Source organism: Molossus molossus, unplaced genomic scaffold, assembly GCF_014108415.1.
Source record: "Molossus molossus isolate mMolMol1 unplaced genomic scaffold, mMolMol1.p scaffold_m16_p_16, whole genome shotgun sequence".
NCBI classification, from domain to species: domain Eukaryota; kingdom Metazoa; phylum Chordata; class Mammalia; order Chiroptera; family Molossidae; genus Molossus; species Molossus molossus.
In genome coordinates, this window is record NW_023425351.1 from 43,568,884 (window position 1) to 43,590,864 (window position 21,981).

Sequence of the window (21,981 nt, forward strand, 5' to 3'; positions counted from 1 at the left end):
ACCCATTCAAATATTTGAAAACTAATTTCATAGACAATATTTAGGGCTTTGGAGATTTTTACAAAGGCAGCATAAGTGGAGCACGTGTTGGGTGCATTGTTTGAGATAGGGTTCAGAGGGATGGCTTTCTGAACAGAAGTGATTTAAATCAGGAAGAAAGTGATACAGACATCTCAGGGAAGAGTATTCCAGGCTGGAAGGTCCTGAGTACACTTGGCATATTCATGTTTCAGAAATATGAAGACGCTAATTAGGCTAGAAAATAATTAACAAGGGGAAAATAAGTAGGCAATAACGATCAAGGGATGGCGAGAGCCAGATCATACAGGCTTTTGGATTTCATTCTTAGTGTAATGAGAAGGCACTAAACAGAGTTTTGAGCTGAAGGTAACATGATTCAATTTATTATTATTACTTATTGAAATCATAATATTATTACTTATTGAAATCATAATATTGAAATCATAATATATATAATGTTCCCTAACATACCTGCCTATAACTATACCAAAAAAAAAGAAATTAGTTTGGCATATTTATACACAGTAAACCCATGTTGGCTTCTAATTCTTAACTAAGCACTGATAAACCTAACATCACTAATCTGTTCTAGAATCTGACCAGGAACTTGGTTTAGAATCCATCATTCCTCCCTACCAAAAATTCTTTTTGGAAACCTGTGACATTTCCCCTTCTCCCATCTGTGATGTGAAGCATGGGGAGTTAATAGGAAGAGTGTGTGGTACCAAATGGAGAGAGAGAGAGAGAGAATGAGAGAAACATCAACGTGAAAGGGACACATCGACTGGTTTCCTCCCGCACAACCCCAACCAGAGCCGGGGACAAACTGCAATCAAAGTATGTGCCCTTGACCGGAATCAAATCCGAGAGTAATTGGTCCATAAACTGATGCTTTAACCACTGAGCCAAACTGGCGAGGGCTGAAAATAATTCTTAAAAGTGTGGCCATTTTGAGAGGTAAGGTCACAAAATGTGATGAACAGGGGAGCCCTTCACCTGTCATGGCTGCATCCACCACTCTTTCCAAGTCCCACTGCTCTTCCATATGGTTTTTTTAATTGAATTTATCGGGGTGACACTTGTTAATAAAATTATATAGGTTTCAGGTTTATAATTCTACAATACATCATCTCTATATTGTCTTTTTTAAGTTTCACAAAAATAATTTTTGCAGGAAGAATAGAGAATAAAGAGCCTAGAAGAAAGACTACATAATCTGGAAGAGCAAAATTCTGAAACTTGTGTGACACCGCTGGTTTTTTATATTACACAACTGGACAATGGAAGTTGAAGAGTCAGGGCAAACAAGATTCGAAAGGTATCCTGTAATGTCGTTCAGGCCAGTTGCTAGAAGGGGAGAGGATGACTTGGTGTCTCAGCCTACGCCCCACAATGGCCCCAGAGACCCAGCTGTGCCAAAGGAAGGTGAAAGAACAAATTCTTCTGGGAAAAACACTTCACACAACAAACATGCATGGATAGATACCTCCATAAAAAAACCAACCTAAGTAACAAAGTACATGTAGTACTTTTCCTTAAAAAGACATTTTTCGTGGTTAGATTTTTTTAAATATGTTTTTATTGAGAGAGGAAGGGAGAGAGAGAGACTGAAAGATCAATATGAGAGAGATACATCGACCGGCTGCCTCCTGCACACCCCCTATTGGGGATTGAGCCTGAAACCTGGACGTGTGCTCTGACCAGGAATGGAACCCATACCTCTCAGTCCATGGGACGACGCTCAATCCACTGAGCCACACCAGCCAGGCTCAGTGGTTAGATTTTAAGAGACTTCACATTTTATGGTCCATTAACTTTAAAATTACTTGTGACTTTTTATATTCTAAATTTTGCCTGGTAAATATTTTAATAAAATTGTTTTTGTGTTTTTATAACAATAATAAAAGCCTTTTCTTTCGAACTTTCTTTTATCTGACACTTCTGATTAACTTTACATACAATATAAGAGATTTTATGCACCCACCCCCATTTCACTTTCCCCAAACCTTCAATGCTTCACTCTATCAATTACTGCTGTCTGTCTGGAAATCGATTATTTGGCATCCTCCTATGTCTATTTACTACTGATATAAAACTCTAGTTGCCTTAAACACAAATTACATTTTAATATCTACCCAAGAGGAGGAGAATAATTGCCTAAAGCAAGAAATTTAGTTTCTTAAATTTTTTAATATTCTATCCTTATTACCTCTGTTCAAAACCTAAAATGGTGCCAAGTACAACTATCAGACTTAGTACAGGACTCTTTTGATGATTAGAAAAACTCCAGCTTTCTTCAAATAATTCCTAAAGATGACTTGAACCCAAATTATTAACTCCATAAAGACACAAACCTTACCTAAATCCTTTAATTAATATGTATTTTTAAAACCGTCACCTGATCCTGTCTGGTATAGCTCAGTGGTTGAGCATCAACCCATGCACCAAGAGGTCACTGGTTCGATTCCCGGTCAGGACACATGCCCAGGTTGTGGGCCAAATCCCCAGTGGGGGGCATGCAGGAGATGGCCAATCGATGTTCTCTCTCATTGATGTTTCTATCTCTCTCTTCCTCTCCCTCTAAAATCAATAAAGAAAAAAAAATTTTTTTAATTGTCACCTGAGGATATGCTTATTGATTTTAGAGTGAAGAATGGTGAACAGGGGGAGAGACAGAGACAAAGACATCAATCAGTCGCCTCCTGTACAAGCCCCGCCTGGGGATTGAACCTGAAACCTAGGTATGTGCCCTGACCAGGAATTGAACCCACAACTTTTCTGTGCAAGGACGATGCTCCAACCAACTGGGCCACACCAGCCAGGGCTATATTTTTTAAAAATATTATACCTGATAAATTTTTCTTACAAGACAACCCAGTGATTACAATACTTTGCTTTGACAATATATTCAATAGAACATAATAATACACTCACGGGAAGGCTTAGAAATTCATTAAAGTAGTCCACAAGTAAATTATCTGTTGCCAAAGAATCTTCCTGCAAAAAAAAAAAAAACATAATATTATGCTTATACTAAAACATTTAAGATATTTTAAAACATGCCAACAAGGGGGAGGGGGAAATCAGTGAGGGGAAAAGGAGAAACATCTGTAACAAAAAATAATTAATAATAAAAACAAACATGCCAACATTATTCTCTAATTCTGTTATCAATAGATTATATATAGATCTTCAAATCTCTCAGTCGGTCAACACTGAATCCTCACTATAAGCAGAACATGGTGCTACAATCTCTGGAAGGAAGAAGCTGGAAAAGAGAGTGGGGCATCCCCTTAAAAGACCTGACACTGTACTTAGCTGGAGAACAAGTGGAAAATACAGCACACTTAAATGAAACATCAACAAATACAAACACTATACATGGTAAACTTCCCACAGACTTATTAAAATATATATTTAATAAAAATAAAGGCAGAGCAATAAATACAGAACCAGTGATTGGGGTTAACATGAAATCGCCTAATGAAAGTGATAAGCTAAGCAAAGAAAATACGCTACTGCTTCCCTCTCAGAGAGAGATACAGCTTCGGGAATCTGGGTCCTGCTTAACTTTTGCACAAAGCAGCTTTGACAATGCATGTGTTCAAAGAATAAAGATTGTATACATTTTTTCCGTAACTATTTTATCCCCCAACATAGTCACTATTAAAGTTGGCAAAATTGTAAAGCCACTGCCAAGAGCAAATTCTCTCTTCCAAATAAAACACCTTATTTTATTAGTAATTGTTTCCATTGTGTCAAAAGCACAACATGGCATACTCTGTTGTATAGTACATGTGTTTATTTTGTTATTCATAATTATATTTCAGTTTCACAAATCTAACATGAAAGTTGACAATATGACACAATGGTATTATTTCCATATGGCTGATTGTTTTCCTTTTATACTGGCCAATTTTTTAAAATTGTGTCGAAGCATAGTGTAAAAATATAAAAAAGATACTATAGCTTATTAACACCTACTTTAAAAAATAGATTTCCAGAGTGATTTCTTTAAGTAATTGTAGTATCGAAATAGAGTTATAATCACGGGATTTATACCAAGGAAATTACTAAAAATCTGAACTGATTAAAACAACAACAACAACAACAACAACAAACTTAGGATCTCATAAATCTACCATCCAAAGATTGTAGTGGCATCTTAGTAATACATCCTCAAACTTAACAAGGCAGATAACATTTGGTGGCAGGTATAAGGTGAATAACCTTTCAAATTGTACCTTTCCAAGTTACTTTAATTTTCTGGACTTTATGTAGAAGTATGTAGAAACTACATACTTTCTGCTAACTCTTAGGAGAAATCAATTGAGTTCAATAAATATTTTTGGATCTCTTAGGTAGGAAGCATTGTGCCACAAGGACGGCCAAATTTTCACTAGTGGGCTCAAGATCACAAATCTGCAGATGGGAAGAGTATTATTCTTTTTTAACAGTAGTGGAGTACAGTTCCTTGTTAGCTTTTTTAAAATAGATATTTTTTTATTTTTAGGTATAAAACAGAATGTATACAGGCCAATATCCCTGATGAACATAGATGCCAAAATCCTGAACAAAATACTAGCAAATCGGATCCAGAAATACATCAAAAAAATTATTCACCATGACCAAGTGGGATTCGTTCCAGGGATGCAAGGCTGGTACAATATTCGCAAATCAATAAATGTGATACACCACATAAACAAAATGAAGAATAAAAACCACATGATCATATCAATAGACGCTGAAAAAGCATTCGACAAAATCCAGCATCCATTTCTGATAAAAACGCTCAGCAATGTGGGAATAGAGGGATCATATCTCGACATAATAAAGGTCATATATGAAAAACCTACCGCCAACATCACACTCAATGGGCAGAAACTAAAAGCATTTCCCTTAAGAACATGAACAAGACAGGGATGCTCACTTTCACCACTCTTATTTAACATAATACTGAAAGTCTTAGCCACAGCAATCAGACAGGAAGAAAAAATGAAAGGGATCCAAATTGGAAAGGAGGAAGTGAAACCGTCATTATTTGCAGATGACATGATATTATACATAGAAAACCCTAAAGACTCCATCAAAAATCTACTAGACTTAATAAATGAATTGGCAAAGATGCAGGATACAAAATTAACATCAAGAAATTGACAGCATTCTTGTACACCAATGATGAACTCACAGAAAGAGAAACTGAAAAAACAATCCCATTTACCATCGCGGCAAAAAATTAAGATACCTAGGAATAAACTAAACCAAAGTAGTAAAGGACCTATTTACAGAAAACTACAGGACATTGAAAAATGAAATAGAGGAAGATATAAAAAAGTGGAAGCACATACCCTGTTCATGGATTGGAAGAATTAACATAATAAAAATGTCCATACTATCCAAAGCAATCTATAGATTCAATGCAATCCCCATCAAAATACCAACGACATGTTTCACAGAACTAGAGCAAATACTTCAAAAGTTCATATAGAACCAAAAAAGTCCCCGAATAGCCACAGCAATTTTGAAAAACAAGGACAAAGTAGGTGGGATCACAATACCAGATATCAGGTTATACTACAAAGCGACTGTAATCAAAACAGCCTGGTACTGGCACAAGAACAGGCATATAGACCAGTGAAACAGAACTGAAAACCCAGAAATGGACCCAAGGCAATATGCTCAATTAATATTTGACAAAGGTGGCAAGAGCATACAGTGGAGTAAAGACAGCCTCTTTAATAAATGGTGTTGGCAAAATTGGACAGCTACATGCAAAAAATGAAACTAGACCATCAACTTACACCATACACAAAAATAAACTCAAAATGGATAAAAGACTTAAATGTGACCCGTGAATCTATAAAAATTCTAGAAGAAAATGTAGGCAACAAAATTTCGGACATCATACGGAGCAGAATTTTCACTGATACACCACCTAAGGCAACAGAAACAAAGGAAAAAAATGAACACATGGGACTACATCAAACTCAAAAGCTTCTGCACAGCAAAAGAAACCACCACCAAAATGGAAAGGCAATCCACTGTAGGGGAGAACATCATTGCCAATGATATATCAGATAATGGGTTAATTTCCAATATATATAGAGTGCTCATACAACTCAACAAAAGGAAGACAAATAACTCAATTAAAAAATGGGCAGAGGAGCTGAATAGACACCTCTCCAAACAGGACATACAAATGGCCAAGAGACATATGAAGAAATGCTCATCATCACTAATCATCAGAGAGATGCAAATTAAAACAACAATGAGGTATCACCTCACACCTGTCAGAATGGTCGCCATCAACAAATCATCAAACAAGTGTTGGCGAGGGTGTGGAGAAAAGGGGACTCTAATACACTGCTGGTGGGAATGCAGACTGGTGCAGCCACTATGGAAAACAATATGGTGTTACCTCAAAAAATTAAAAATTGAACTTCCATTTGACCCAGTGATCCCACTTCTAGGAATATACCCTAAGAAGCCTGAAACACCAATCAGGAAGAATATATGTGCCCCATGTTCATAGCAGCACTATTTACAATAGCTAAGACCTGGAAACAGTCCAAATATCCATCAGTAGACGAATGGATAGAAAAGCAGTGGTACATATACACAATGGAGTACTATGCAGCGGTAAGAAAGAAAGATTTCTTATCCTTTGAGACGACATGGAGGGACCTGGAAAGTATCATCCTAAGTGAAATAAGCCAAGCAGAAAAAGACAAATACCACATGATCTCACTTATATATGGAATATAATGAACATAACAGTCTGAGGAATACGGTAGACCCAGAAACATGGAAGTAGGGCACAGACTGACATCCCTCAGAAGACGGGGTGGGGGGTGGGAGGAGCTAAACCACAGAACTTATATGCATGTATGCATGACCAATGGACCTGGACAACAAAGCCAGGGACAGGGTGGGGGTGGGGGTGGGGTAGGGAGGGGGGTGCCAATGGGGTAAAAAAGGAGAAACATCTATAACAAAACAATAAATAAATAATTTAAAAAAATAAAAATAAAATAAAATAATAAAACAGAATGTATCTTTCATAGTCAGGTAGACTTCTTATTGCCTAGAATCTGGCCAGCCACCCTGCCAAAAATTTCTAGATAATCTTCAGACTCATATATTCATTTCCAGATGACTCACACTTCTGAGAGACTCTTGACACTTCAAACCATCTGTGATGAAGTACCTGTTTTGTTTTGTTCCTAATCTATTTCAGATAACTTTTATAAAATACAGTAAGAATGTACTAGAAAATGAAATAAAATATATACACAATAAAATTTTTTTAAAATTTAGTTCAATAGACCCATTTTAAAAATTAAGTTCAATAGACACAAACATACTCTGTCAAATTATCATAAAATTTCTAAATGTTTACTCTAAATTTTGAACTCATCTGGACAGGGCCTGTAAGTTTCAGGAGGCACCAGTCCACACCTCAAGTACTACTGGCACTGCTGTAGCCCTTGCTGAGTAGTTTGCTTTGGGCTCCCTGAGGCTGCCCATGAAACCGAACCACGCTGCTGGAGCATTTCCTTGGCAGGCAGTCACGTCCTCAGGTTTGCACTCACAACAGTGGAAACTTACAAGCATTATTCAAATACATCAAAAGTTGTATTTCTTCTCTGAAATTGTACCTTAATTTTTACCAATATTCAACATTGGAGCTTCTGCTGGTATCAGGGCAGGTTGCAATGAAAATAAGTGTAGTCTACAAGTGCCCTCTGCTCAATCCTCTGGCCGCACTTCAGTGGGAAGGCCTGCGCTTCGCTAACCACACGAACGTGTTTTCCCATTGCAATTCCTGCTAGTTCAATGTGTTCGGTTATCGTGTCACATTAGTAACAAATGGTGTTGGGAAGCAATGAGGATCTGATAAAGCCATTATTCTCAAACCCTTTAATTAAAAAAAAAAATGTTCAACACCTTGATCTGAAGAAGCAGCTCAGTTAATCTCAGTGAGTTTCCACAATCCAGTCACATGGTCTTATTAAAATGAACTAATGGCCCTGGCGGGTTTGGCTCAACGGTTGGAGCGTTGGCCTGCGGGCCAGAGAGTTGCAGGTTCGATTCCTGTCAAAGGCATATACTGCGGTTGCAGTTCAGTCCCCGGCCCTGGTAGGAGTCATGAGGGGGACAACCAGTCGATGTATCTCTCTCACATCGATGTTTCTCTCTCCTCTCTCTACTTCTCTCACTCCCTCCCACTCTATCTGAAGATAAATGAAAAAATATCCTCATGTGAGGATTTAAAAAGAAATGAACTAATGTATTTCAAATAACCAATGAACTGGTGATGGTTAAAGGCACAATCAGGATGAAAACTGAGTTACAATCAATTCCTCCATTACACCATTCCATGAACCTGACTGCAAGATTTGCAACCCAGACTCTCTGCTCAGTGATGCAATGGAAGGTAGAAACAGTTCTTCAGAATTGAGTCCACTCTTGAAAACTGTGTTTTCATGTATTACAGGTGTGCCATCTGTGAAAGTGAAGTCAGCTTTTCCATTTTTAGTCCAAACCTCTCAAATTTCTTCCTGAAAGAGGGTTAAGCAAAATACTTTATGTATTTGCTAATTATGGTAGAATATTTTTTTGCTTAAAAAATAATTTTGCTGCACCTTCAAACCAGATAAACTGCAATTCTTCACAACTGTAAAAGAAGAAATATATACATAAAAGACCTTATAAACAAGAAAGAGGAAATAAGATAAATACAGACAAAAATCATAGTCCAAGAAAGAATATAATAAATGCCATAAGAAAAGTACAATATAAACCATTTCTCCCAAAGATATTATCTGGTGGGAGGAATCAGCAAATGGGGAAAATAGCATTTGAAATGCATTTCGAATAACTTCAAATTCTCTGAAAGCAAAACAAGTAAAGGTTATGACAGTTAGCTAATTGTAAAAGTAGAAAAACAATCCAAGTTTCCTACTTCCTTTCATGCTAAACCAAAGCCATTCATCTAATGTACAGTGTAGAATCCTAAATTGTCACCTTTTAGATTGGGAATGCAATATCAATCAGGGGATAGGACAGACCGTATTTCCAAAATTATATCTATTTTTACTTCTTCCTAAAATATATTAAAAATTCTTTCTTTTTTCCTTCTTCAACAAACCAATCACTAGCCCAGAGCTTCCCACCAGGTGTACAATGACACACAGTGGTGTGCAGACAGTGGGATTCAAAGGGTCAAGTAAAAGTGGACCTCTTCAGTTCTCGAGGCAACCAGGCACAGCACAGATGGCTGGAGTTCCCAGGATGGTGATCTCTGGTTGTGATCAACCTTGTTTGGGACTCCTCAGATCCAATCCACACCCCCTAGAGATGGTGATTTACAAGCCTCATCCCACACCCTCTGCTCCTCTGTCAAACACTGAGCATAGCCAGGGAGTTGCTCAAGCCCCTGGATATGGATTTATTGGCTAGCTACATAACATACCACTGCCCCATGAAACTGCTGGAGAAGTTTCCATCTGAGGTGTCCAAGAAGACAGTACATAGCCAAAGGTGCTGACAGCTTGGAGGAAAGGGGGAGGGGAGATCCTGGAATGCTACAGATGATGGTCCCAAATCATTGCATTCACATATATCACATATTTCTGTCTGCTGACAACTGATGCATCCTTGTAGTAGTATCCAATCTAGTCACAAGGTCATTGCTTAAAAAATGTGTGTGTGTGTGTATGTGTGTGTACATATATATCAATAAAGAGTTCCATCATTATTTTAAAATATCTGATATAAAACATTGTATTGATTTCTAATTCCTTAGAAATTTTAATGTATTTGTCAAAAAAAATAAGAAGAACTGTTCAATTTTAAATCTTAGAAATTTTAATGGTTGTAAAAAATAGTCTAAAAATTTTTAATACATAGTAAGTGATACAGTTTCTTACCGATAGAGATTATTCAAGGATTTTATAAGATCACCATTTAAAAAATCCTGATTAGAAACTACAGAAAGTCACTTCAAGCATAAAATCTGATATTAAAATATTCTAAGAAGTAACTGCAGAAGTCACAGTAGCAACTTGTGTAGATTTAAAATATTAACAATAATAATAAAAGTCCTTGTCTTATGCATGGTGTAGTTTCCTTCAACTGCAGCAGCACATAAAAGCAAACAGCAGTGCCTTTCCAGGGATCACCCAATAGGTCCTAGCCTTTTTCGTCTAGAAATTTATAGTGTCTGTAGAGGTAGAAGAGCCATGCACACAGTTAACTACAAGAGAAGGAAAAACTTATATTTAATTAAGAACTATGATGATGAACTAAACATTAACAATAAAACAGCAATCAACATCAGTTTTTACTCACTAAAAAAAAGTTATGTACATTCAAAAGGAAATTAAGAAAATAATTCCATTTGCAATAGCATCAAAAAGAGTTACTTAACCAAGGAGGCAAAGACTCATATATTGAAAACTTTACAACATTGCTGAAAGAAATTAGAGAAGACATAAATAAACAGAAAGACATACCATGTTCATGGATTGAAAGATAGTATTATTAAAATGACCATACCACCCAAAGTAATTAATCTATAGATATAATACAATCTCCATAAAAATTCCAATGATATTTTTTTTTCAGAAATAGAAAAAAAAAAAAAAAAACCCACCCTAAATTTCATATGGAATCTCAAAGGACTTGAATAGCCAAAACAATCTTGAAAAAGAACAGTGTTGGAGGACTCACATATCCTGATTTCAAAACTTACTACAAAATTACAGTAATCAAAATAGTGTGGTGCCGGCATAAATACAGACATATAGACCATTGGAACAGAATAGAAAGTCCAGAAATAAATCTTCTCATATATAATCAAATGATTTTCGACAAGAGTGCCAAGCCAATTCAGTGGGAAAGAACACTCTTTTCAACAAATGATACTAGGGAAAACTAGGTATCCACATGCAAAAGAATGAAGTTAGAGTCTTACCTTATATCATCTACAAAGATTAACTGAAAATGATCAAAAACCTATGTAAAAGCTAAAACTATAAAATACTTAAAACATAATGATAAATCTTCATGATCTTGGATTTGGCAATGGATTATTTGACATGACATCAAAAGCACGAGAAACAAAGGAAAAAATAAATTAGGCATCATGAAAATTAAAAACTTTTGTGCATCAAACAGACAACCTACAGAATGTGAGAAAATTTTTGCAAATCACATATGTGATAATGGTTAATATCCAAAATATATAAAGAACTCTAAAAACTCATCAAGAAAAACATAAAACAACACACATTTTTTAAATGTTCAAAAGACTTAAATAGACATTTCTTCAAAGACATACAAATGACCGATGAGCACATGAAAAGATGCTCAACATCACTAGCAACAAGAGAAATGCAAATCAAAAAACCATAATGAAATATCACTTCACATCTAAGGTGACAAATAAGTGCTGGTGAGGACATGGAGAGATTGGAACCCTTACACATTGCTAGTGGGAATGTGAAATGGTACAGCCTCTGTGGAACACGGCAGTTCCTAAAAATGTTAAATATATAATATATCATTACACAGTCTTTTTTTTTCTCCTTTTAATCCTCAACCAAGGATATTTCTCCTTTTTTTTTTTTTGTTCAGATATAGTGGGAGGAAGAGAGAGAGAGAGAAACATTGACGTGAGAGGGACACATCGAGTGGTTATCTCCCGCGCAATCCCACCAAGGCCTGGGGTGAATCACAACCAAGGTACATGCCCTTGACTGGAATCGAACCCATGACTCATTGGTCCACGGACCGACACTCTAACTGCTGAGCCAAACCAGCCAGGGTACATTATGCAGTCTTAACTCTACTATTCTCGCTATGATAGATTTACATTTCAGTTTTTATGGAATATGAAAACAAAAAGTCTAGGATTGAGGAATGTAATAAAGAAAATGTAATAACGAATATAATATAACTTTTATTATTTGAATTATTTACAAGAATGTATTATATATTGCTTATATAATTTAAAATATGCCCCCAAAAAGTAATAAGAGAACTGAATATATACTGTTTTTTGTATATATTTCCCCTAAAAGAATTATCAAAATCCAATCAAATACAAAGTTAATAATGACACTAAAGAAGAAAAATGCCAGAAGGGAGGTACTTAAGAAATACAGAACATATATGAATGAAGTTTTGCAAAATATAATAAATTAATCAAATGATACTAATTATTATATATTAAAATATCCATCAGCCAAAAATTATTAGTCACCTAATAGCACATTCATTGTGGGCATTGTACTACACACTTTAGAGAATATTAAGATGTACTGAGCCTGGCCAGTGTGGCTCAGTGGTTGAGCGACAACCCATGCACCAAGAGGTCGCTGGTTCGATTCCCAGTCAGGGCACATGCCCAGGTTGTGGGCCCAATCCCCAGTGAGGGGCGTGCAGGAGGTCGCCAGTCGATGTTCTCTCTCATTGATGTTTCTATCTCTCTCTCCCTTTCCCTTTCTATCTAAAATCAATAAAGAAAAAAAAAATTTTTAAAGAATCTATTTAAAAAAAAAAAGATGTACTGAGACATAGAACCAGCCCTATAGGAGTTCACAATTTTGTTAAGAAATTACAAAATTTACACATAAAATGTTAAAATATATACAGAGCAATGTGTCCCTGACAACAAATTATTTATTCTAAATGAGTTATTTTCTCCTTTGAAGATAAAGACCTCATGTAAAGGTTAAAATATTTTGCAGATATCCACAATAACCATGTACTTTTTAGATTCATTGATTGAGAAAATACAATATGAAAAAAGTTCCTATCAATATAGGAGCAATATTAGTGTATGACTACTGCCAAAGATGGAAAACCAAAATAATTCTATTTAAATAAAACAGAAGTGTATTTCTGTCATGAGAAATAAGCAGTTCAGGTCTGGCATTGTGGCTTCCCAAACATCAGGAGCCCATGCCCCTTTGATCTGGTAACTCCGCCATCCTGAAGATAGTACTTCTACCTCATGATCCAAGATGACTGCTTCAGCTCCAGGAGCACATCCTTATTCCAGGCAGTAGGAAAGGAGAAGAAGGGCACACTCTCTCCCTTTACACTTTTATGAGTTTTAGAGTCAGAATGACCCAGGTTCTAATTGTGGCTTAACCAGTTACCTATTAGCTATGTGACCTAGGGGTCAGTTATTGAATCTCTATAAACATCAGCTTTCCAGAACTAGGACACACAACATTATGCTTACATCCCAATAGTCAGAATTTGGTTACATGACCACATTTAGCTACAAGGGAAGCTAGGAAATGTATTCTTTATTCTGGAGAGCAGTATGTCTAGTGAGTATTATGGAAAAGGGTAGAATGGATTTTGGGGAATAAGAGATCTCTGCCACACACTTTTTTCTAAGAATATTAATAAGAAAAAAAAATACTTTTAAACTTCTGAAAAACAGAGGAAAATATATGTGCAAGACATATGAATTATTTAATCTACAGATAATGCTTGGCGATATTATGAATTTGAGGATCTGGTCACAAACTGGTCTCAACTGAAAGCTGCACAGAGCTCAAAGGCAGTCTGGATGAGTTTAGGTTGGAAAGGTTTCATGGAGGAGATGAGCTGGGCGCTGAAGAATGTGCAAGATTGTGAAATAGATGGGGGAGGGCAACTGAGAGAAAACTTGACAGCAAAGGCAAGGAGGCTAGCAGGGCAGTTTGGCTGGAGCAGAAGCATGTGGAAGTACTTTATAAACCAAAAACAGTATGAACATTGTCTTTATCACATAGAAAGTATTGGGAGGTAAGGTTAAAGAAGGCTGAAATGTTCTAGAAAAGCTTGATACTAAAGGGAGGCTTTTGACATTCTGGCTCTGCCAATTACTAGATATGTGGCCCCAGGCCAAGTTAAGCTCTGTGACTTCATCTTCCTCATCTGTGAAATGTGGGTGATAATAACCACCTAATAGAGTTGTTTAGAGGTTAAATACTAGCACCTAGCCAGCATTCAATAAATAGTAGGATTAATAAAAGGTGTGAGCAATCTAGTAACATGGTAATTTTTTTAAAAGAGTTAGTAGCAATCTGATAGCCAGGATAGGAGTGATGTGAGAAGGAAAATCTAAAGTTAGACAAAGCAAAGCAATCTCATCCGGCACAGCTGATGCACAGGGGTTTGCACTTTATGCTTTAGGCAAAGAAAAACTGGAGTTGGCAGAAGGAATTTTGAAGGCAGTGATATCAGCTAGGAGTACTGCCAAAGTCCAGGCCCAGGGATGAGGGCCTGAAATAAGACAGTAGCTGTGAGGATGGAGAAAAAGATCTGTATATGATAGGAACTTGCAGGAGGGAGGTGAAGAAAAGGGAAGAAAGGTTCTGGCCAAAGTGACAAAATAGCCAGTGGCACTATTAATCAAAATAAGAAAAAGGAGTGGGGGTGGGGGAGAATGGAGGAGATAAGTTCAGTTTAGACTGTTGAGGTGATGCAGGGATATCCAAATGATGAAGGTTCCCAATTACCCAATGGATATAGAGTTCTGACATTGAAGAGGTGTCTGGACCAGAGGTGTGTGTAGATTTGGAAGCCCTGTGAAATAAGGGTAGCTGAAACTATAGTAGGAGAAGAGGAGCTCCCCCAGAGAAAGCCTGTAGAACAGAATCCTGAAGAAGGTCAACATTTTCACAGGCAAAGAAAAAGAGAAGCCAGAAAGGGGGACATAAAAATGAGAGATGGGAGAGCTGGGAGACAGAGGTATCAAAGGAACCACCAGGAAGAGGAGTGACTAATAGAGGCTTCAAGCTGTTATGAGTTCGCAGACAGTTACAAAAACCTGAAGAGATTAGCAGACTGCCCAAATGTTAAGTGTAATGTTCCTGAGGCCTCTTCAGAGCATTTTTGCTAGAGCTGCATGGGGAAGTTTAGCTGGCTCCAGAAATGCTGACCTCGGGCTGGACTGAAGAACATTCAGGAAGCAGCTTAAAGATATTTGACACTACACAGTTATACCAAGGCAATGAGAAGACGGAGGAGTTGCTGACATCCTCTTTGTGCCTCTATCTTCGTCTCTCAGTGGTGGACCAAAGACCTGGAAGTGTGAAAGTGGAAGGTGCTAGGAGACACAGCCTTCGCCTCTTCTCTGAGTCCCTGCTAGACTGTGAACTTTTCAAGACGTTTCTCCTCAGCATCCATCACTACACTGTGACTTTAGAAGGCACTCGTGTGTGTTGAATAAAAAGCCAAAAGCAGCCCTGGCCGGTTTGGCTCAGCGGTTAGAGCGTCGGCCTGCGGTCCGGGGAGACCCGGGTTCGGTTCCCGCTAAGGGCATGTACTTCGGTTGCAGTTTGTCCCCGGCCCTGGTTGGTCGTGCGGGTGGCAGCCACTCGATGTGTCCCTTCACGTCGATGTTTCTGTCTCTCTCTCCCTTCCTCTCTCTCCCTCCCACTCTATCTGTACAAAAAATGGAAAAATATCCTCGGGTGAGGATAAAAAAAAAAAAAAAAAAAGCCAAAAGCAAATAAAATAATTGGCCAACAAGAGATATAAGTGCTGGAGGACATAAGCAAATAATATAAAGAAGTAGCTACAGCTCTTGAAATCCAATTCAGACAGCAGCAGGAATTAGGTTCTGCTACCTCCAACCTAGCTGTTTAACCTTGGACAAGTTCCTTAAATACACAGTGAATACAATAAAACCTACCCTAAATATAGTTCTCATCTAAATGACAATGTACTTGTCATTTGTAGTTGGCAAGGTACTTATTGTCACTCAACTCTCTAAAAGTCTGATGTGAAAACACGTCGTACATTTTTAAAGGAGTTATAACTATATATTCATTGACTACGTATTATCAATCAACACCATCAATTAATGTTTACTGCAACCAGAAACTGCACAGCCACATCACAATAAAACCATGGAGGTAAAACCTCTCTCATAGAGTTTCATTAAAGAGTTTAGAGAAATTAAATGAGGTTATTTAGGTAAAAGAACTTTAACAGTGAATAGCATCCACCATAAATATCGATTAGCCCCTTCTTAGAAATGTACCTGTGAAAGACTGTAAAAAGGTCTTATACTCAGCACTACTGTTACTAAGTCAAAGTTTCTACTGCACTCATTTGACAAAAAGGAGAAAAGACAATATACAGCTTTTTTCCTACATGTATGATTTGCTATTAAAAAAAAAAAAAGCCAAGGTAAAAATAGTAGCCTTCTAAATTGTACTTACAAATCCTGCTTCTGTAATAACTGGTGGCTCTGAAACAAGATAAAAATTATATTATCTCACTCGTATCTTATTTCCTTTAAAAGTCAACGAAGTAATATGAGGCAACACCTAACCCTTCTTTATACATGGGGCAAGGTCAGTAAAATGCCCTCTGTTCACTGTTTGCAGGTGGATTGAATTTTAAGCTGGAATTCAAGGTGGAAGTGGGGAGGAAAGGCCTCTGGAATCCAGCTTGGTCCCTGACTCACTGTGACCCTGGAGTTCACCTTAATGGACCTTAATAGATGGAGGCCTGTTTCCAGCCGCAAAGCGGAGAATTAAGCCAATTAGAATACTACGCACAACCAAGGGACACCGACAATGGTGTGGGGAAGGCGGGAGGGGGCGGGAACGGGGAGGAGGGGGTCAATGGGGAAAAGGGAGAAACATCTATAATACATTCAATAAGGTGAGTTTTAAAAAAAATACTACGGTGCCAAGGGGGACGCGGCGAGGCGCGGGGGACGCGGCGAGGCGCGGGGTGGGGTGCGGTGGGACTCGTAAGGAAATGCCGTGGGAAGGCAGTGGAGCCGGTTCCTCGAATGTCCGGAAGGGCCCGGGCGGGGACCGTCACCCCGAGCGGGAGCGTAGTCAGGTCGCACGCGGGGCCCGCCCGCCCACCTACCGGCGGTGAGCCGCTTGTCGGGCATGCCGCCGTTGGCTCGCCCGGCGTCCGCGCGGACCGTCAGGGCCCCGTCGGCGTCGGCCGGCGCCCCACAGGCCAGTCCGTCCCGGGAGAGGCGCCGACGCGGAGCGGCGCGCGGGCCGGGGCGGCGCCGGCTGCTGTGACCCCGCCGCGCCCGAGTTGCTATGGAGCTTAGACAATGCGCGGGGCCGAGGCCGGGACGCCGACGGGGCTCTCTGGGCCCCTAGGCCGAGGACGGGGCACTGGGAGCCGACCGCTCCTCCTGGCCGGAGCGGACGCCGCCGCCCCGGACCTCCGGGGGCCCACGCGCGTTCAGAACCCACACGGGCGCGGCCACCCCGGGGGGCCCTGGACAGGCATGTCACCGCGGTGGCTCTGGCAAAACAAGATGCCAGCCGCGCCGTCCAGGAAATTTGATGTCCCACAGCAAAAAAAATAACCCCGCTGGCAAGAGGGTGCGGGGCTAGGGTCCAGACGCGCTGGTCCTGAGAAGAGGAGGAAGGAAGGGAACAGTTGGGCTCAAGAATGTTCATGAATGAAGGACGACGTTCAAAACATCTCTCGAGCTTATTTCCAGTTGTATGAATGACGTGCTCTAGGAGGCAAATGTGAAGCCAGATCTCTCCCATATTTTTGCTCCAATCGGTTAGGACTGCTGCATTTTCAAGATATCTAAGCTTTAAAAAATCCCTTGAGGAGGCTGTTGACGAAGGAACAATAAATTTAGGACGTTCATAGTATATGTCCCAGAAAATATTATGATGGAAGAGCTTAAGTGGAATTTGAAAAACAAACAACAACAACAACAAAACCAATACTTGTAATTAGAAAAAAAATGAACATTTTTTAAAAAGTCATGGTCAACTCACATTTCCAGCCCAGCCCTCTCCTATGAGCCAAAGAACCCTAAATCCAACTGCTTGCTGTACACAATGGTGGCTTTTCCTTGTATGCTTCTAAATTAAAATGTTCAAAAGGAAATCTACCTTTTCCCGTTCCTTATCTTCAAATTTCATCTTCCTACAAAAACTCCATGTTCAGTATGTGGTACCAAGCAACTCAAAGCAAAAACTACATAGTCAAGCACTAGGTCCTGCTAATTCTGTGGCAGGATAGTAAGAAGCTAGGGAAATTCTTTGACAAGTCGAATAAGGGGAAATTAAGACAAAATGATTAAACAAGGCCAAACAATTTGAGCAAATTACAGCCAGCTAACGAATCACAAGGTTTTGTCTTCCCTAACCAAGGACACTTAGGAGCTGCAAATGGTTTATACATTTCAGACCTTGCTAGGGCAGACCAGCCTCTGTCCTGGTCCCTCTTCAATAATGTTCTTTAATAATAAAATCAACCAGAAAATAACCCTAACCCCTCTATACACACATTTTGAGAAATCAACAGATTTCAGGACACACCCGGAAAGCTAATGAGTATTCTGTTGAGACCCTCCTCTGACACCTACCCTAAGATTTCACCAGCCAGAGAGATAAAAAGCCTTAAGACAAAGAAGCTACAGGCCTCTCCCTAGAGCACACCCACACTTGTACAAGATCTTTGCTCTTTTCTAAGGGTCCCCATGAGAATTCCAACCAGTGGAGCAGCTCATCCCAGGCTTACCCCCTGAACCTGCCTCCAGAGCCCCCTTTTTCTCTGATTTCTCTGTCGCTAATTTCTCAGAGAGAAAAAGCAGCACCACCTAGTCTCTCTCCGGGTGCTTCTTCTATCCTAAGCCCTTTTTTTGTTTCACTATCCCCAGCTTTAATAAATATCCTCTCAGCTTAAAAAAATTTTTTTTCTTTTATTTATTTTTAGAGAGAAAGGAAGGGAGAGAGAGATAGAAAAATCAATGAGAGAGAACATCGATTGGCCTCCTCCTGCATACCCCTCACTGGGGACTGGACCCACAATCTGGGCATGTGCCCTGACAGGGAATCGAACCAGCAACCTCTTGATTCATGGGTTGATGCTCAACCACTGAACCACACCAGCCGAGCTCTCTCAGCTGTAATAAACATACCCTACCCATAGTGCACTCTCTCTTGCTAGAGCACACCCACACCTTGTATCTGTTTTTCTCCTAAACTCTAAAAGACCCCATGAGACTTGCAACCAGGGGAGTAGCAGGCAGTGGCAGCTCGTCCCAGGCTTACCACCTGAACCTGTCTCCAAGGCCTCCTTTTCTCTGACCTTCTCTCTCCTGTTGGCTTCTTCTATCTTACGCCCTTCCTTTGTTTTACTGCCCCCAGCTTTAATAAATAATACTCTCAAAATCACCTGGACTCATGCTATGAAATCTTTCCCACAGAGAGTCAAGAACCTACACACTACCAGTGGGGCCCACTCCAGGCCCAGGCCCTGTCCAGTAACAATTCTATCTTAAAGTATTTCTGGAACCTGGAATGTTCTCTCCACCCCCACTAACAATCACACCTTAGCACAGGCACCCATTTGGACTATTGTAAAAACTTCCTCAGTTGTCCCTCTTCCAGTCTTTGCTCCCAGTAGAATTCCCCTTAAATCCATCCTCCATGCTGAAAGCAAAATAATCTACCCAAATGCAAATCTGGCCTCCTTAAAACCTTTAGTGGCTCCACATTTGCCTCCTACAGTGGGACTTTGGGTGGGTGGGGTTCTCTAATTCAGCCAGGAGGCTGCAGTTATGTGAATGCTTAGCCAAGGAGTAAGACAATAGGGACATGTGTTGCAAGGAACCATAACACTTACCTTTTCAGTATTACATAAGCAAAGACAAATAAACCACTACCTTGGCCAAACGACATCAGAGGGCCAAATGAAATGAAGGGAGAGTAGAAGAAAAGAACCAAAAGGTATGTGGAAGTGAAGGAAACAAATCACGAAGGACTTTGTGCGCCCCGAGTGAAATGTGAACCATGGGAGTTTTGAATGGAGAAGTACCATGATTTTACTTTTATTTGAAAAGTATCACTCTAGGCGCTGTATAGAGAATGTAGATGAGTAGAAGTAGAAGCACGACTAGAAGCAGGCAAGAGCTGATGATGGCTCAGTCCCATATCAGTAACCCATAGCAGTAACAGGTTTGAGAGGGACTCAGATTCTGCATATTATTTTAAAGGTAGAGCCTAGAGGATTTCCTGACAAATTGGATAGGGAATGTAACAAAGTAAGCTGTTGAGAGTAACCCCAAGGATTTTAGCATGAGCAACCAGAAGGACGGAGTTGCCATCAGTGGAGATGGGTAAAGCTAAGTGGACCACCTTGTGGGGGAAATTTTATTAAATCTACTGACCATCCAAGTGAAGATTTTGAATTTGTATTTGATCGTGGAGCATGGAATTTGGGAGATACAAAGTTGAGAGTCTGCATATGAATAGGCGCTTCAGGTGTTTACTTGTGCTGATTCTGCTGCCAGGGAAGCCCTTCTGGCCTTTATCAGGCTAAATTTTCTCATTCTTTAATACTCAGTTTGGTGTCATCTTCCCTGATATACCTTCCCATGAGTCACTTTCATTGGCTTCTCCTCTTTCTTCTTTGTATTTCTGTACAAACTTATATCTTAAAACCATATTACTATTAAAATAATCTGTACAGGGAGGTGTACCCTCTACCCTCAGTGTCACCCACCAGACAGTAAACTCCTAGGTGGGGATTGAAGGAAATACATCTTATATTATGCCCCACTCCATGCCCAGCACCCACTACTGAATGCCTACCACTCAGTACATATTTATTGAAATACCTTCTCCATTACAATCATTCTGCACTGGGCCCTGCTCAAAGAGGGTTACTCATTTTAGATACCATACCAATGAGAAGTCAATAGTTTGCTTTAATATTAAGTGTGGTTAACACTTAACTCTAACAAAAACCATGAAAGATTGTTATTACTGTTCTCAACAATTTAGGAAACTGAGACTTAGAAAGTGTCCGATAGCCTGGGAACTGGAGCCAGGCAAACTGTTCAGCCATTACCTCGCTTACCCAACCTAAACTCCCACCCTGTTTCAGGAACTGTTTGCCCTGACCTCATAGATCAACTCCTGTCCCATTCTCCTGTCCTAGTCCAGGAACTGTTTGCTCCGGGACAATAGACTCACATTCCAGGGGCCCCCATGTGTAGCCCCTCAGGACCTAACCCTAACAACAAGTTCCCGCTGCCATAGGTGCAGATATAAACATCACAGACCCCAGCATCGGGCGCGGCTTCTCGGACTCGACCCCCGGAGTCTGTGAACCCGCCCGGAGTGTACCCAATAAAGCCTGATTTCTGCTTATTCGGCTGTTTGGCTCTTCGGTTTCTTCCCACCTCCCACCGGCGGTGCCTGGCTACCTTACAGAAAGGTGAGATACTTTGCTCAAAAGACAAACAGCTTGGAAGTGTTGAAGCCACAAGTTTATCCAGACCTGTTTTGTCCAAAGCCTTTGCTCTTTAACAACCATGCTATGTAGCCTTTCTCTCTAAAAGTAACTTCATGAGATTTTTTAAAAATCACATAAGAACTAAAAGGACTGTAATTTGAACCCAAATGCATAGGTTGCAAGCTATTTTAACATTTTGGTCATTTTATTTTTTTGTAATAGCTTTAGAGTCATTGTATGATATAGTTCATACATCATATAATTCACCTACTTAAAGTGTACAATTCAATGGTTTTTAATATATTGAGAATGGCAACTATCACTAGAATGCATTTTAGACCATTTTTATCACCTCAAAGAAACCTCTTTAGCTATCATCTCCTATTCTCCCCTCCTCAGCAACCACTACTCTACCTTCTGTATCTACGTATGTGCCTATTCTGAATACTTCATGTAAATGAAATCATACCATATGTTGGTCTTTTGTGACTGATTTCTTTCACTTAACATAATGTTTTTAAGATTCATCCATGTTGTGGCACTAATCAGTACCCCTGTCCTTTTTATTGCTGAATAATATTCCACTGCATGGATATACCATAATTTATCTATTCATGAGTTGATAAACATTTGGGTTTTTTCTACTTTTGGCTATTATGCTGCTGCTATGAACATTCATGTACAAGGTTTTGTGTGGGCACA

General features: G+C 39.5%; 1 protein-coding gene across 1 annotated transcript in view; it reads right to left on the minus strand.

Annotated features, from left to right (window-relative positions):
* Positions 1 to 246: 246 nt before the first annotated feature.
* The window catches only part of FBXO43 (F-box protein 43), a 47,742-nt gene continuing 26,007 nt past the window's right edge, over positions 247 to 21,981 (minus strand). The window contains 2 exon segments of the mRNA XM_036263835.1: positions 247 to 255; positions 2,956 to 3,018. Of these exon segments, the coding sequence (XP_036119728.1) occupies positions 247 to 255; positions 2,956 to 3,018 (72 nt within the window).